Source organism: Budorcas taxicolor, chromosome 7 (genome assembly GCF_023091745.1).
Source record: "Budorcas taxicolor isolate Tak-1 chromosome 7, Takin1.1, whole genome shotgun sequence".
Lineage (NCBI taxonomy): Eukaryota > Metazoa > Chordata > Mammalia > Artiodactyla > Bovidae > Budorcas > Budorcas taxicolor.
In genome coordinates, this window is record NC_068916.1 from 79,358,877 (window position 1) to 79,377,434 (window position 18,558).

General features: G+C 41.2%; 1 protein-coding gene across 1 annotated transcript in view; it reads left to right on the forward strand.

Moving 5' to 3' along the window:
- TENM2 (teneurin transmembrane protein 2) overlaps positions 1-18,558 on the forward strand; it is a 1,062,966-nt gene that overhangs the window by 741,123 nt on the left and 303,285 nt on the right. Inside the window, exon 5 of the mRNA XM_052642871.1 lies at positions 16,987-17,225. Within this exon, the coding sequence (XP_052498831.1) occupies positions 16,987-17,225 (239 nt within the window). The remainder of the gene's footprint in view (positions 1-16,986; positions 17,226-18,558) is intronic.

The window sequence follows — 18,558 nt, forward strand, 5'->3', positions numbered from 1 at the left end:
TTTCAAAACCATCGTGTTTCCTCAATGGAAATAATTGATGTAATTGTGGCTAGCATACCTCAAGGATGACAGAAAAGTTGAGGAGGATTCCAACTTGAAGAAAACGAGACTCTCACCAGACCTGCTAGATGCCTCCTCAGAATAAAAATAAGAGTTTTCTCTGCTTGGGACACTCTTTTCACCATTTGATTACCCACTTCTTTTCCTCAGATCACCTCTTTTTCATCGTCTCCTCAGAGAAGAGTGACCACACTAATGGAGTCCCACATTTTCTATCTTAGTGGTTTTCACAATTTGTAATTATATCATGTATTCATTGGTTTACAAAGGTCCATCTAGTCAAAGCTATGGTTTTTCCACTAGTCATGTACAGATGTGAGAATTGGGCCATAAAGAAGACTGAGTGCTGCAGAATTGATGCCTTTGAACTGTGGTTTTGGAGAAGACTCTGGAGAGTCCCTTGGACTGCAAGGAGATCCAACCGGTCCATCCTAAAGGAAATCAACCCTGAATATTCATTGGAAGAAATAATGCTGAAGCTCCAATCCTTTGGTCACCTGATGCGAAGAGCCGACTCATTGGAAAAGACCCGGATGCTGGGAAAGTTTGAGGACAGGAGGAGAAGGGGACAACAGAGGGTGAGATGGTTGAATGGCAGCATCAACTCCGTGGACAGGAGTTTGAGCAAATTCTGGAAGATGGTGACAGACAAGGAAGCCTGGTAGGCTGCAGTCCTTGGGTCCATGACTTAGCGACTGAAAAACAACAAATTGATTTACCTGCACTTGAGTTTTATTTGGCCGGCCTCTCCAATTAGAAATTCCACATGAGGGTTAGGATACTTAATTTACCATTGTATCCCTGTAAATACAGAAATTTATCAGACCGAGGGACTGAACTGAACTGAACTGATCCCTGTAAATATTGGTTGAGTCAGGACAACCAACATTTAATAAAGACTCAGGACATGTTTAATACATGGATGTACTGTATTTCCCAAATATACAGTACATCCATGTATTAAACACCTCCTATAGGCCAGCTTCTGTGCTCACAAATGATCTCTTTCAGCCCTTCCAACAGTTCTGTAATGTAGATGTTATTATTTACCCATCTTTTAGAGAAGGCATCCAAGGCTCGGAGAAATTAATTGGCTTTCCCAATATAACACAGTTCCCAAAGGATTTGAGATTTGAATGCAGTCTTGCCTCATTCCAAAGCCTGTACATTTTCCATTAAACCATACTTTGTATGCTCCTTGAGCAGACACTTGTGAACACCAACTGTGAACAGAGAAAAGTAGTAGGAAGCAAAAGATAGAGAGCCTGCCTTGGAGAAGCTTGTCATTTGACAGAAGAGACAAGGCAAACACGCAGGACAAAGGTAGAAGCATGAAGCAGAATATGATAAAGGGACATATCCTAAGGCTCCTTCCAGCTTGAAAATTCTTTGACTCTCTGAATGGTGCAGGCAGTAAACACAATGGGAGAAGTCCCTGTGCTCCTTGATTATATCTGATGGCGTGCATTCTCCCTTTCTCCACCTCTGGCTGCGGGTGAACACAGATGCAAGTCTATTTCAAATGGCTGTCTCTACACTCCCATATTACGGTGTAAGGTGGTTTCAAGGTCAAGTATAAGCCAAAGTCAGAAGTCTTTGTTTTTTCCCCTCAACTATATCAGGACTCTTACCAATTAACTGGAAAAAAGTCAAGTTAACAACTTGGAGGAGGGGGAGCGGGGTGCGAAAAAAGACTCATCGTCATCTCATGCCAAAGATTCTGAAATGGATTTGCTCACAAAACACCAGGTTTCTTTAGTGACCTCCGTTGCCTGTCACACTAAACACTGTATCATTTCGTGGGGGGAAAAGAAAAACAAAGTTTTTCTATGAAAAAATGCTATGTTATATCACAGTGTGATGCTATTTAAATATCAAGCTTCTATTTAGAAAACGGAAGGCAATAAATTGAGTTGCTAATTATTCCAGCTGTGAGTATTTTTGGTATGACTGCAAATTTTGAAGAGGGCAAAATAGAGGATTTTCCTGTTGTTCGTGGCATATGCAAATGTAATGACGGTCCCCTCTGATCTGAAAGGTTCAGAGATCAGAAACCTTGAAAGCCTGTTTCTCATTGAATCAAAATTGGTTTGAGTTTAAAGCTTAAGGAATCATGATATGAAATGGGCTTTTCATTATACTAATTGGGTTATTGGCTACTTCTTCAAACTTGGGAAGTAGTAGCTTTTTAAAACATTTTTCAAGTTTTATTTTTAAAGCAACAGTTCACTTCTCAACCCAAGCATAAATTCCCAACTGGAAGAAGAGATGTGTGTTAGTAACATCCTCCATCCTTTCCCTTCCTAATAAAATTATTTTTGAGGGGTAGGGTTGCCGACAATCCTCTAGTCGCTGTGCTAATTAGGACAGTGCATTAGTTCCAGAGATATTTTAAATGAGCTGGGCACTGTGTGGGTCAAGCAGATATAGTAAAAAGTAAGATATACTTGATTCCTGCCTTCAAGCGATTAATAGCTACATTTACTGATCACTCCTTGGAAGGAAAGTCATGAGCAACCTAGATAGCATATTCAAAAGCAGAGACATTACTTTGTCAACAGAGGTCCATCTAGTCAAGGCTATGGTTTTTCCAGTGGTCATGTATGGATGTAAGAGTTGGACTATAAAGAAAGCTGAGTGTGGAAGGATTGATGCTTTTGAAGTGTGGTGTTGGAGAAGACTCTTGAGAGTCCCTTGGACTGCGAGGAGATCCAACCAGTCCATTCTGAAGGAGATCAGTCCTGGGTGTTCATTGGAAGGACTGATGTTGAAGCTGAAACTCCAGTAATTTGGCCACCTGATGCGAAGAGCTGACTCATTGGGAAAGACCCTGATGCTGGGAAAGATTGAGGGCAGGAGGAGTAGGGGACGACAGAGGATGAGATGGTTGGATGGCATCACCGACTCAATGGACATGGGTTTGGGCGGACTCCGGGAGTTGGTGATGGACAGGGAGGCCTGGCATGCTGTGATTCGTGGGGTTGCAAAGAGTTGGACACAACTGAGTGACTGAACTGAACTGATCACTCACTGAACATCAGGCTCAGTGTTAAGGCTTTCACATGAGTGTTGTTGTGTTGTGCTGAGTTGGCCAGTCCTGTCTGACTCTTTGCAATCCCATGGACTGGCCTTCCAGGCTCCTCTGTCCATGGGAATTTTCCCAGCAAGAGTACTGGAGTAGATTGCCATTTCCTCCTCCAGGGGATCTACCCTCCCCAGGGATCAAACCCATGGCTCCTGCTTTGGCAGGAGGGTTCTTAACCACTGAGCTACCTGGGAAGCCTTTGCACATAAATAAATATACCCAATCCTTCTAACAAGCCTATGAAGTAGGTATATATAGATATATACCAGCCATCTCTCACTTTACAGGTGAGACTGCAGGAACTTAGGGTAACTTGCCTAGTGCTGGGATCCAAACCCTGGTGGTCCAAGTTCAGAATCTACAGATTCAGTACCACCTCCTTGGCATGATCTTATTGATTTCAAAAAGAATTAATAATAAAAGAATTTTTATCTGTAGGGAAAATGTCTGACTCTAAACATCAAATGTTTACCAGTCTCTCCCTGATGACTCAGCGGTAAAGAATCCACCTGCAGTGCAGCAGACGCAGGGGACGTGGTTTCAATCCCTGGGTTGAGAAGATGCCCTGGAGGAGGGCCCATTTTCCATTCTTGCCTGGAAAATCCCATAGACAGAGGAACCTGGCAGGCTACAGTCAAGGGTCACAAGGAGTTGGCCACGACTGAGCATACACACACCCTCAGTGTAAGGGAGACTTGCTTTAACTTACATACTTGGTTTTCCTTTTATAATGTGTGCCTCTTACATTTGTAAACAGGAAAATAAATGCAGGACATTTAAAAGATTGTTTAGTTTTGCTATTTAAAAAGTGACTGAATGGGGATTCTGTGGCGATTCAACGGTTAAGACATGGGCTTTCACTGCTGTGCCCAGGTTTGATCTCTGGTTGGGGAGCTAAGATCCTGTAAGGCACATGGTGCAGCCCCCAAAAAGTGGGGGAGCTGAATAGTACAGTGTCCAACATCATTTTTCTCTGTCTCATCCTGAAAGCTTCTCTTTTTTTGTTTTCTTTCTCTGCATGCCCTACATCTCTCTCTCTCTGCTCCCCACCACTCACTCTCCTTTTTCTCCTCCTCCTTTTTCTTATTTATCTCTACCCTTTTCTCTCTTCTTTTTACCTCTTCCCCCCACCCCCCCCCCCCTTCTTATTCTCTCTCTCTCATCTACCTTTTGAGTTGCCCCTCTCCATCACCATTTCTTCTCAGGTTGGAGAGCAGATTAGCAATGGCAGAAAGTGTGCTGGTTGTTTAACCTCTCTCCAGCTAACTGTTTTATGATATCTCCTGAAAACCTAATTACAGTAACTTTACATGCTACAGTACCCTTTATGGGCTGCCTCTTTATTAAACGTACTCCTTTTGAGACAGCAAACCTGGTGCTTCAAAGGGCACGGCCAGCGCCAGTGAGATGGGAGGGGATCTCGAGTTTTCCAGGCACACCTGGTCTCCCTTACTGATCACCACGCCCCCACGCCTGCTGGACTTCTGTCTCTCTCCTTTCTCTGGCATTTTATCTCATTTCAGCAACTGCCTGTATGATATTCAAAATCTTTTAGGGATTAATGGACTGTGTATTAATATTCCCATCCGCTACTCTGAATACCTGTGAGTTTATTTTCTGGAGAGGTCAATTTTCTCGGTAGAACAACAGTCAACACCTGGTTGCCCTGATAAACAGAGCTGCTTTTTTTGTTTGTTTTTTTTTGCTCACCATGCTACCTGGAGAGCATTCAAGACATTCACTCAGTTTCAAGGAGAATGGTGGCTGTGGCTGACTTCATGAGCAAAGACCACAGCTGCACTGTTAGTTGTGAGTCATCCTGGTTAATTCCATGGTGCTCTGTGATGGAAGAGCTGGATCCAGACTGAAAGAGAGCAAGCAAGAAGAAAGACACAAAAACTTGACCTCTACGCAATTGTTTCTCTAGTACATTTCTTTTTCGAAACCCTACTGGGATTTCCCCTGGGAATAAAGTTAAAGCAACAGAAAAGATGCAGACCGCCTCTAAGGATCCCACTGGTTGCAAGCTGGGAAAAAAAAAAAAATGATACTTCGCATTAAGGGCCTTTCAATATTTGTTTGTTTCTTTTCTTTGGTAGGTTTTGAGGTTAATGAGTGAGTTTATTCGCCATTGACTCAGAAAAAAAAAGGAAGAGAAATCTTTTGTTGGGGCCTCAAGTAGTTTAGCCAGCCACTGATTATCAAAGCTTCCACTCTAATCAGTGAAGCTTCTTCTGTATCACAAGGATAAAAATGCACCATGTTTTGAATTGACGGGGTCCTTCTTGCATGGATGCGAAGCATGAGTGTCTTGTTTGTTCAACTGCTTTTTAAAATCTTCCACGGTTGTTTCATCAGAGAAAATGTATGTCCTTAATTTTCTAAGCAATTTGAAGTGAAAGCCTGGCTTGCCAAGATTCTGCCTCAAATGCATGCCTTTGCAGTCCTGTAAAGCCCATGGGGGAATGGCTGTTGATTTTGCTCTCCTTCTCTCTCACTTGCGTGCTTGCGTGCTGGGTATACTGGAGTGGGTTGCCATGCCCTTCTCCAGGGGATCTTCCCCACTCGGGAATCAAACCCACACCTCCTGTGACTCCTGCATTATAGACAGATTCTTTACCACTGAGCCACCGGGGAAGCCCCCCCCCCCCCCCCCCCCCCCGCCACCACAGTTTTTATTAAATGATTTTGTTTTCACAAGAGGGGAAGTGGTCACTTGTACTAAAAAGATTGAGAATTTAGAGTGAAGTGATGATCACTTTATTCTGAGAATTCATGGGGACGGAGGCTATAGAGAAGAGAGAGGGACCACCATTCCTTAGTCTCACTACTCAATTTGACAGCCAGCCTTTGAGCCGCTAACCTGTGCCAGGCATGATGCTGGGTGCTGGGGGTGAACTTTGGTAACCCACATGGCTACCAAGGAAAGAAGTGTGCACAACAAAAGAAGTATTCGTTTTTGTACACCATCAAGGACTGATTTCTCTCTCCCCTCGAGTGTTAGCAAACTCCAAAGACAGCACTTTGGGGGCCCCTCATTTGCCTTCCTTCCTGAGGCACAAGTGGCCAATTCTGAGAGCAGTTGAGTTGTGCTTGAAAAATGTCAAGTGCATTTGGAAACGACACATTTTTGCTGACGCCCGGAGTCCCGAGCTGCGCTATTTCCATGGCCAACCACTGGGAAGACCTTCGGCTGGGGCATTACAAATGACTCCTAGGAGCACGCTAAGCAGGCCCCCGAGGTGGATAAGCTGTCTTAAGAGCTAGTTTAGGAAAAATCCAAAGTGCCCTAACCCTTCTTGGCCCTCCCATTGACCATCTGGCCAGACCATCACCTTGTAGGTCTTTTTGCTTCCTTTTATTTACCTTTATTCTTGCTTCATTTGACTGTGATCTTTGAGTGAGTCAGAGTCTGCATTTTCTTCAACCTGTTATTTTGAAAACTTTCAAGCATTCAGAAAAGTCGGAAGAATAATACAGGTGAGAAAAACCACCTGTATTACAGTAGTAGTTAATTGTAGTTTAAACAATTGCTACCATTTTGTTACATGTCGCTTTTAGATCCATAGAGAGAGAGATCTTTGTACTGAGTCATTTGCAAATAAGTTGTAGACTTCATGACATTTCACATCTAAAGACATCAAGCATTCAAAACTTGCATTTTAAGGCATGTATCTAGTAACCATTTAGTGTGTTCTGGGTGAGGCAGATGTAGTTGAAAATTGCATCAAGGGTTAGGGTAGAATTTCTTAAGCTTTATGATACATTAGAAACACCTAGAATTCCTCTCCACCAATGCATTCCCAGACCCCAAGCCTAGGTCTGAATGCAGCCCAGGAATTTGCACTTTTCTGACAGAGCCTTCAGGTAATTCTAAAGCAGGTATTTATGGGATATAATCCAAAGATTGCTTCTTTTTATTAATAAAAAAAAGTTTTTTTATTTGCTGAATTTAATCTTCTAAAGATACAAAACACCAGGGTGTAATTGTATTGTGTGAGGAATCTACCTATCTCTGACACCCTGGTTTAATAATTTTAAAGACCAGCAACCAGAAGGAAAGGATGTGATAATTAAATGAGTTTCATCTAGCAGTGATCACTACAGACACTGCAATACCCGTGAGAGGCCTGAGAGTTTTTATCCTGAAAAAGTTCATACAGTGCCCAAAAGTGTAGAGGTGGTTTCTCGTCCATAGCAGGATCTGGCCTTGTCTGTATAAACACAGACTCTCTTGCCTGTATGAACTTTGCATACTTATCAATCTGTTTGGAAAATAAGAGTTGACATGGCAGAAGAAATGTTCGTTTCAAAATTCACCATGTTCACAGTATTGTCCCTTTACCGTTCATGATTTTGGCCTTGAGAAAGTTGCGGGACTTTCACCCAACAGAAATTTGTTGGCTTCCCTCTCTGTGCCAGGCTCTGCTCTAGATGTTAGGATGCAGTGATGAACACATCAGACAAAATACCCGATGGTTTTGAACTTCATAGAAATTCGGTTCTCATGATGGAGACAGACAATAAGTAATGCACACATGCATGTACCCAGGAGGAAAAAAAAAAAAAAGCAGTTTTAATAGGAGAGAGTGATAGAGAAAGAAGTGAGGGGAAATAGAATGTTGACCGACATGAAGAAACAAACTGCAGGTATTTCCAGGCAGTGAAAAGGAAAGTGTTATTTGCTTCAGTCATTACCCACTCTTTGCGACTCTGTGGACTATAGCCCACCATGCTCATTTGTCCATGGAATTCTCCAGGCACACATACTGGAATGGGGAGCCATTCCCTTCTCCAGGGGATCCTCCTGACCCAGGGGTCAAACCTGGGTTTCCCACCTTGCAGGCAGATTCTTCATCATCTGAGCCATTTCCAGGCAGAGGGAATAGCAAGTTCAAAGGTCCTGAGGCAGGAATATGTTGGACATGATATGATGAGTATAACTCATGGAGGGGAGGGGACAAAGTGGTGGAAGATACAGTCAGAGGCCAGATTGTCTGGGGAGTTGTAGGCCATGGGAAAGATTTCCAATTTTTCTCGAAGTATTATTGGAAGCCTTGTCTTTTTATTTAATTACTTTTCATTTTTTAATTTTTACAATGTTTTCTTTTTTCTTTCTTTCCTTCCCTCTTTCTTTCTTTCTGGGAAAAGAGGACAGTGATGATGTAACATAATCTGACTTCCTTTTTAGAAGGAAATGTGAAAAAATAGCCTGGATTGTCAAGGGGACAGTTAGAGGATCTCATGAAGCAATCCTATACGTAAGAAATAATCATATTCTTCTAGTATTTCTTATTAATGAGTGCATTAAAGACAACTAAAATCAATTCAAACATCTTAATCTTCATCTTGTGATTTCTCTCATATTGCTAAAAACATCCTTCTTTCCAATTTATGGATTCTGTCCACAAATATGACTGGTGTTGAGGCACTGATGTTTAGATTCTAGAAATGCCAAGAGTAATGTTTAACAGTATCAAATGGAAAGGATTTTACGATTGGATTTGTGACAGTCACATTAAACATATTTACATAATATAACAATATATAATATGTATTTTATAAGCACACACATATATACATATAAACAAGTGTATAAATAGCTTCTTGAGTGCACAAAGTGATGGGGTGGTGGAGGTGGGGGAAATGTTGGAGTAGGTTTCCCAGGCAGGTGGTTGGAAGATGCATCGGAGTTGCCTGGGATGGGGAGGAGGAAAGGAACAGGAAGACGTTTTGGAGAACATTACACACCATCCACAAAGGCACAGTGTCATAAACAGGTTGATTAAGGAGCACTGCATCTTTTTGATGTGGCTGAAGTGTAGAGTTCATGGGAGCTGAAAGCCCAAGGTTGGAGATGAAGATAAAAAGGTTGGGTAGTGGTTGTAAGAGTCTGGTCCCATATTGATATCAGGGTTTCCTCTTCTAGGGAATGGAGAGCTTTTTAAGTGGGGTATGATGAAACTTATGATTTAGAAAGAAAAGTGGGAGAGGGATGAAGGAGAAGTTTGGTGGGAGACCTTTTCAGAAATAAAATGGATGGGATCTTTAAGCCTTTGTTTAGAAGATGAGAGAAGGAAGGAGGTGGGGATGACAGTGATGTCCTAGACAACTGGGGATAACAGAAGTCAGGAGGAGTATGATTGGGGAGGGGAAGGAAAAGAGTTGGTGTTTGGTTGTAACTTGCTCAAGAGAGTTAAGGAATGTGGAGGATAAGATACCCAATACACAATTAGAATGTGGGTCTCAGGGAAGAACTTGAGCTAGAAATGGAGATCTGGGGACTCCAGGCCCATCAATGATGGCTGAAGTCATGGGAGTGGGTGAGGTCCCTGGTGGAGTGAAAACTGGTTGTCCGTATGTTTGTAAATACTCATTAATGATGGCTTACAACGTCTGTATATTCCCCTAAGTTTCATTCCCTATTTTTTTACCAGAATTGAAGAATTGTTCAAGAAATAAACTTGAAGTCATTCTAAATCAAACCCTGGAGTTTTCCCTGGCTTTCTGGTATGCATATGTTCTAGCTTAATTATAGGCTAGTAGACTATTATTTAGTGATTTGGAGGACTCTTCAGGTGTTTGCTCAACATTTGTCAAGCTTTAAATTAAAACTCATGTTTCAGGCTCCTTATGTTCTCTCCGGAATTAAGAATAAGTGCTATTTGTCGGGCACTGAGCACTTGCCTTGGGACACATCCTTGATTAAGTGCTCATCCTACATGACTGTGTGTAATTCCCACAACAACCTGTGTTGTTATTACTCCCATTTTACTGATGAGGAGCTGGAGCTGTCAAGAACAGCATAAGGTAACCTACATGAACTTCTGTGTCCAGGAATGGCATAACCAGGACTCCAGTACAGATGAATTTTGCTCCAAAAGGCTGCCTTTAAACCCAATGCCCACTGCCTCCTCTTCGAAAAGGCTCTTTTTATCTGGAGCTTTCAAAGTGAGCTCTTGGACAAGGAATGCAAACCTCATTTATAGAATCAAACCTCTTGGCTGTATTCAGATCATCAAATGTTCTTACAGTACAAATGAAGTTTAAGTATCGGTTGTTTATTTTGATGTTAGCCATGCTAAATAATTCACTAATCAGATAGTCATTTTCCGACGTGATTGTCAGTCATCTCAGCCTCCTTTGGTCTTTGCTAAGGATTAAAATACTTGCAGAGTTTTATCTGGAAGAGGCCATGATATAAATAATTGTAAGGACCATGATCTTGCCTCAGAATCCCACTGGAAAGGCCAGCTAACCACCATATGCAGGGAACATGTGGTGTCATAGGTTCAGTTAGAGCTTCCAGAGTCTGGCAGACTGGAGTTTAAGCCCCAGTGATCCCACATGCTAACTCTTGGCTTCAGTTTTCTCATTCATAAAAATAAGGTAATAATAGTACTCACTTTATGGGGTTGTTGTGAGATTTGGTTACAAGTGGAATATTTAGCATTATAACTGACACCTAGTATGTATTCCATAAATACAGCTGCACCTACTAAAAACTTGAAGAGGCAGAAATACCTGTGTAACATTTTAAAATCAGAATTGAAGCTGAGTAAATTCACAAAACAATGAGGAAACTCCATTCATTATTCAAGTCATCCCTACCTGCTGAACTTGAACTGGGTCCTGGGAACATAAAGATGAGCAAATAACGTAAAAATGAACAAAATAAGCCACAGTCCCCAACCTCCAGCTGCTCAGACTCTAGGCTACCAAACCCATGCTTTGATATCCACTAGATGTTTTCCAGAAGAGAAGTCATCGTTTTGAACAAGAAAGATATGGCCTGGCACCTTTGAAGTCTCATAGAAGTCTCATAAATGGCACACAAAAGAGGGAGAAAATCTATAGTGGGAGAATTGATGGTCCCTGAAGTATCTTTAGAGTGACAGGCTTCTGACCCCGGAGAAAGGGTTCTATTAGGGATCAACAGTACATTACCCTGTTGTCATGCCATAATTCTAGACTAAGGGCACCTTATTCACTTAGCAGGCAAAAACATTTCCAAAGAAAGAACCATGATCTAGAAAAAAAAAAAGCTTATGGTTACCAAAGGGGAAATCGTCAAAGAGGGGTTGAGGTGTGGAGTGGGGGTAAGTAGGGAGTTTGGGATTAAAAGGTACACACTACTGTATATAAGATAGATAAGCAACAGGGACCTACTGTATTGCACAGGGAACTATATTCAATATCTTATAATAACCTAAAATGGAAAATAATCTGAAAAAGAATATATGTTTATGTATATGTGTGTGTTTGTGTATAGTCACTTTGCTGTATACTTGAAACTAACGCAGCATTGTATATCAACTATACATCAATTTTTTTTAATTTTTTTAATTTAAATTTTATTTTTACTTTATTTTACTTTACAATACTGTATTGGTTTTGCCAGACATTGACATGAATCCGGCACGGGTGTACATGAATTCCCAAACATGAACCCCCCTCCCACCTCCCACCCCATATCTCTCTGGATCATCCCCGTGCACCAGCCCCAAGCATCCTGTATCCTGCATCGAACATAGACTGGCGATTCGTTTCTTACATGATAGTATACATGTTTCAATGCCATTCTCCCAAATCATCCCACCCTCTCCGTCTCCCTCAGAGTTCAAAAGTCCGCTCTACACATCTGTGTCTCTTTGCTGTCTCGCATACAGGGTCATCATTACCATCTTTTGAAATTCCATATATATGTGTTAGTATACTGTATTGGTGTTTTTCTTTCTGGCATACTTCACTCTGTATAATCGGCTTCAGTTTCATCCATCTCATTAGAACTGATTCAAATGTATTCTTTTTAATGGCTGAGTAATACTCCATTGTGTATATGTACCACAGCTTTCTTATCCATTCATCTGCTGATGGACATCTAGGTTGTTTCCATGTCCTGGCTATTATAAACAGTGTCAGGATGAACATTGGGGTACATGTGTCTCTTTCAATTCTGGTTTCCTCGGTGTGTATGCCCAGCAGTGGGTTTGCTGGGTCATAAGGCAGTTCTATTTGCAATTTTTTAAGGAATCTCCACACTGTTCTCCATAGTGGCTGTACTAGTTTGCATTCCCACCAACAGTGTAGGAGGGTTCCCTTTTCTCCACACCCTCTCCAGCATTTATTGCTTGCAGACTTTTGGATCGCAGCCATTCTGACTGGTGTGAAGTGGTACCTCATTGTGGTCTTAATTTGCATTTCTCTGATAATGAGTGATGTTGAGCATCTTTTCATGTGTTTGTTAGCCATCCATATATCTTCTTTGGAGAAATGTCTATTTAGTTCTTTGGCCCATTTTTTGATTGGGTCGTTTATTTTTCTGGACTTGAGCTGCATAAGTTGCTTGTATATTTTTGAGATTAGCTGTTTGTCAGTTGCTTCATTTGCTATTATTTTCTCCCATTCAGAAGGCTGTCTTTTCACCTTGCTTATAGTTTCCTTTGTTGTGCAGAAGCTTTTAATTTTAATTAGGTCCCATCTGTTTATTTTTGCTTTTATTTCCAGTATTCTGGGAGGTGGATCATAGAGGATCCTGCTATGATGTATGTCAGAGAGTGTTTTGCCTATGTTCTCCTCCAGGAGTTTTATAGTTTCTGGTCTTACGTTTAGATCTTTTATCCATTTTGAGTTTATTTTTGTGTGTGGTGTTAGAAAGTGATCTAGTTTCATTCTTTTACAAGTGGTTGACCAGTTTTCCCAGCACCACTTGTTAAAGAGATTGTCTTTACTCCATTGTATATTCTTGCCTCCTTTGTCAAAGATAAGGTGCCCATATGTGTGTGGATTTATCTCTGGGCTTTCTATTTTGTTCCATTGACCTATATTTCTGTCTTTGTGCCAGTACCATACTGTTTTGATGACTGTGGCTTTGTCGTAGAGCCTGAAGTCAGGCAAGTTGATTCCTCCAGTTCCATTCTTCTTTCTCAAGATTGCTGTGGCTATTCGAGGTTTTTTGTATTTCCATACAAATCTTGAAACTATTTGTTCCAGCTCTGTGAAAAATAACGCTGGTAGCTTGATAGGGATTGCATTGAATCTGTAGATTGCTTTGGGTAGTATACTCATTTTCACTGTATTGATTCTTCTGATCCATGAAAATGGTATATTTCTCCATCTATTAGTGTCCTCTTTGATTTCTTTCATCAGTGTTTTATAGTTTTCTATATATAGGTCTTTAGTTTCTTTAGGTAGATATATTCCTAAGTATTTTATTCTTTTTGTTGCAGTGGTGAATGGAATTGTTTCCTTAATTTCTCTTTCTACTTTCTCATTATTAGTGTATAGGAATGCAAGGGATTTCTGTGTGTTGATTTTATATCCTGCAACTTTACTATATTCATTGATTAGCTCTAGTAATTTTCTGGTGGAGTCTTTAGGGTTTTCTATGTAGAGGATCATGTCATCTGCAAACAGGGAGAGTTTGACTTCTTCTTTTCCAATTTGTATTCCTTCCATTTCTTTTTCTGCTCTGATTGCTGTGGCCAAAACTTCCAGAACTATGTTGAATAGTAGCGGTGAAAGTGGGCACCCTTGTCTTGTTCCTGACTTTAGGGGAAATGCTTTCAATTTTTCACCACTGAGGATAATTGCTGTGGGTTTATCATATATAGCTTTTATTATGTTGAGATATGTTCCTTCTATTCCTGCTTTCTGGAGAGTTTTTATCATAAATGGATGTTGAATTTTGTCAAAGGCCTTCTCTGCATCTATGGAGATAATCATATGGCTTTTATTTTTCAATTTGTTAATGTGGTGAATTACATTGATTGATTTGCGGATATTGAAGAATCCTTGCATCCCAGGGATAAAGCCCACTTGGTCATGGTGTTTGATCTTTTTAATGTGTTGTTGGATTCTGATTGCTAGAATTTTGTTGAGTTTTGCATCTATGTTCATCAGTGATATCGGCCTGTAGCTTTCTTTTTTTGTGGCATCTTTGTCAGGTTTTGGTATTAGGGTGATGGTGGCCTCATAGAATGAGTTTGGAAGTTTACCTTCCTCTGCAATTTTCTGGAAGAGTTTGAGTAGGATAGGTGTTAGCTCTTCTCAAAATTTTTGGTAGAATTCAGCTGTGAAGCCACCTGGACCTGGGCTTTTGTTTGCTGGAAGATTTCTGATTACAGTTTCAATTTCCGTGCTTGTGATGGGTCTGTTAAGATTTTCTATTTCTTCCTGGTTCAGTTTTGGAAAGTTGTACTTTTCTAAGAATTTGTCCATTTCTTCCACGTTGTCCATTTTATTGGCATATAATTGCTGATAGTAGTCTCTTATGATCCTTTGTATTTCTGTATTGTCTGTTGTGATCTCTCCATTTTCATTTCTAATTTTATTGATTTTTATCTCTTTGCTTCTTGATGAGTCTGGCTAATGGCTTGTCAATTTTATTTATCCTTTCAAAGAACCAGCTTTTGGCTTTGTTGATTTTTGCTATGGTCTCTTTTGTTTCTTTTGCATTTATTTCTGCCCTAATTTTTAAGATTTCTTTCCTTCTACTAACTCTGGGGTTCTCCATTTCTTCCTTTTCTAGTGCTTTAGGTGTAGAGTTAGGTTATTTATTTGAAATTTTTCTTGTTTCTTGAGGTATGCCTGTAGTGCTATGAACTTTCCTCTTAGCACTGCTTTTATAGTGTCCCACAGGTTTTAGGTTGTTGTGTTTTCATTTTCATTCATTTCTATGCATATTTTGATTTCTTCTGTGATTTGTTGGTTATTCAGAAGTGTGTTGTTCAGCCTCCATATGTTGGAATTTTTAATAGTTTTTCTCCTGTAATTGAGATCTAATCTTAATGCATTATGGTCAGAAAAGATGCTTGGAATGATTTCGATTTTTTTAAATTTATCAAGGTTAGATTTATGGCCCAGGATGTGATCTATCCTGGAGAACGTTCCGTGAGCACTTGAGAAAAAGGTGAAATTCATTGTTTGGGGGTGATATGTCCTATAGATATCAACTAGGTCCAACTGGTCTATTGTATCATTTAAACTTTGTGTTTCTTTGTTAATTTTCTGTTTAGTTGATCTGTCCATAGGTGTGAGTGGGGTGTTAAAGTCTCCCGCTATTATTGTGTTATTGTTAATTTCCCCTTTCATACTTGTTAGCATTTGTCTTACATATTGCGGTGCTCCTATGTTGGTTGCATATATATTTATAATTGTTATGTCTTCTTCTTGGATTGATCCTTTGATCATTATGTAGTGGCCTTCTTTGTCTCTTTTCACAGCCTTTGTTTTAAAGTCTATTTTATCGGATATGAGCATTATACATCAATTTTTTTAAAATGAAAAAAAAAGAAAGAACCAGGATCACATGATCTAAAGAGGCAGTCTCAGAAGAGAAAACAAAATGAACAGAGAAAAACAGCCCATTAAGGAAGACTCAAGAGAGACAGTTTAGGGTAAAACTTCAGAGCACAGACTTTAGTATAAGACAGAGCTCACAGTTTAAATCCTTGAACAGTTGCTTGATTTTGTTAAGCCTGATTTCTCAAATCTAAAATGGAAATATTATGATATTTAGTCTGTAAATAGTTGTGACAGTATATTTCAAGTCCTTTTATTTTGTTAATTGACATATAATTGATTAACAATGTTGTGTTAGTTGCTATACACCAAAGGGAATCAGTTATATATACATTATTTTTCATGTTCTCCATCCTGGTTTATCACAGGATACTGAATATCCTTCCCCATCCTTCCCCTACCCCCCTGGCAACCACAAGATTTTAAGATTGTATTTCCAATTTTACATTCGTGATATGGGAAAAGGTCTTGGTTTCTACTCATCATGAATATCTTCTCAGCATTTATTTATTAAGTTTCAAACTTTATTTCCTCAAATTTTATGGCCCCTTTTCTAGTGTTAGCACTTCATTTTGCAGGCAATTAGTTACTCTTTCTCAAACCAAGGGCTTCATTTTTTAAAATTATTAGTAACTATAATTATAGTCATTTGATAATCATTTCTTTCTGCCCTCTCAGAGTTTCCGGATCTGAAGCTGATAGCCTCTCTTGGGCTTTGGGTTGCTGGAAGGAAATCTGTAGAACGTGTGAAAAACTTTATCCTTGATGTTAGTCTGTGTAGTAACAATTCTGTTTTCCACTTGATTATAAATTTTGATTTTTCAGAACATTTCTGTTCATATTGATGTGTGGCAGAAACCATCACAATATTATAAACTAATTATCCTGTAATTTAAATTTTTTTAAATTTTTTGTATCTTATACTCAAAACTACATGATTTAGCCTTTAAATGGGGGGAGGGGGAACCTATTTGTCACCCTTGAATCAGTGTCGATCAATCAATAGTAGGTCTTTTACCATTCTGGACATGAGCACATAGGTACAGAAAGCCTTTCCTTTATCAGAGGATATGGTTTGTGATACTAATTGCTGTTTTAATTGTGGTTACCTTTCTATAATACTCATGAAAAGATTGTAGAATATATTTTTAAAAAATCATGACCATCAAATGTCATGTTCACTCCTCTGCCCATGACTGGGTAGGGTAGAAAATTAGGACAGTGTGTTGTACTCAGTCGTGTCCAAGTCTTTGTGACCCCATGGACTGCAGCCCGCCAGGCTCCTCTGTCCGTGGAGAGTCTCCGGGCAAGAATACTGGAGTGGGTTGTCATGCCCTCCTCCAGGGGATCTTCCCGACCCCAGGGATTGAACCCAGGTCTCCTGCACTGTGGGCAGATTCCTGACACGGTGTCACTTAGGAAGCCCCAGTTAGGACTATATTCGTGCTATCTACAGCAGAGTTGGTGGTCGGGGGAAGCAGCTGACTGGTCCTCAACAGCCAGGATGTGAGTCCTGACTCTTTGCTCTTCCCTGGCAGGCACTTCCTCTTTAAGACGTCCTCGGGAAGCACGCCCCTGTTTAGCAGCTCCTCCCCGGGATACCCTTTGACCTCAGGAACGGTTTACACACCACCACCCCGCCTGCTGCCCCGCAATACGTTCTCCAGGAAGGCCTTCAAGCTGAAGAAGCCCTCCAAGTACTGCAGCTGGAAATGCGCCGCCCTGTCGGCCATCGCGGCCGCCCTCCTCCTCGCCATCCTGCTGGCGTATTTCATAGGTGAGTCCGGGCAGCTGTGACCAGGCGGGGGCACGGTCACCCATTTGTGAACGGAGGGGGCCTCCGTGGTCTGTTCCGTCGGCTTGGCTCCTGCAGGATGTAAAAATGAGTGATGGATGGGAGTGCTTTTTCCCCTCCTGAAATCCATTTCACTTTGATGAGTTTCTCCTTCATGATGCTAAATGACATTTATCAGAAGTGAAATTAAATATCCTCACTGTATACTTTCTTGGAGATAAGCTGAAAATTGTCATTGCTGTCAGTCCCTCCCTCATTCCTCAAGTAACCTTCTGGTCTCCTCCATCTTGGATTTTTAACCCAGGTCTGCGCTCGGCCATTCATGCAACGTTGGTTAAACTTTAGCCAGCCAAAAACTGGATAGAAGAGTAGCCATCAGCAGGCGTGGAACATTATGATTGCAAGGAAAGTCAGAGTGGCTAGCTGATCCTTAGAGCTGGGGAACAGAAACAGGATTGAGGGACGGAAGCATCCAGCCAGGTCTTCGTAGAGAATCAAGTCTCCCAGACCCAGTGGATCTTGCCCACCTCTTCTCCTTCACCTCTGTTGCTTCAACTCTCATCTCATGCGCTGCTGAATCTGAATCAGATTCACCTCCCACACCAGCTGTGATTCTGGGTTGAGCTCAGGGTATGAGTTAGGATAGCAGATTGATGAAGTTGCTGGAGTATGTTTCTTCACCCACTGGGGATGTTGGTGTGCATCCGTGGGGTATGGCCTTCTAACTGGGAAGCAGCAGATGCCAGGGGTTCAGGGACAGGGTGCCCCCTGCATTAGAGCATCCTGAGCTGGGCACAAAGCCTGCTCGTAGCTCCTGGCCCCAACTAAGAGCCCCTAGCACTGCTGCTTTGTCAACTGAGCTTGCCAGCGGCAGATCTCCTGGCCCATGCAGAGGCCACGGTGACATTTGTTTAAATTTATTTGAAACACTGGATGGTTCTGGCATGGTTTCAGGGCTGCTCTGTCAGGCCTCCCCAGTTTAGCTGTGCTGTGTTGCAAAGCAAGCCTATAAAACACCAGCAAAAAAGAGACCGGTTCTAAATGAGTTCTCAGCACATTTGCTGAACTCCTTCACATTTAGAAGAAGGAAAATAAAAAACAACCCTGATCATTCTCGTTTTGCCCTTTCTCCCAATTTAAACCCTCTTCTCTCTCACACACACTTCGTTCATCCTCAGGCAGCCAGCAAGGTGCCTGCCAGAGGATAAGCTGGTCCGGAGCTTCCCAGACCATTGTGCCCGAGCTTGCCTGGAGGCAAAGGAGGGCACCTGTGCGTCCCCAGAGATCTGGGGCCTTGCACAGAGCAGAGCACAAC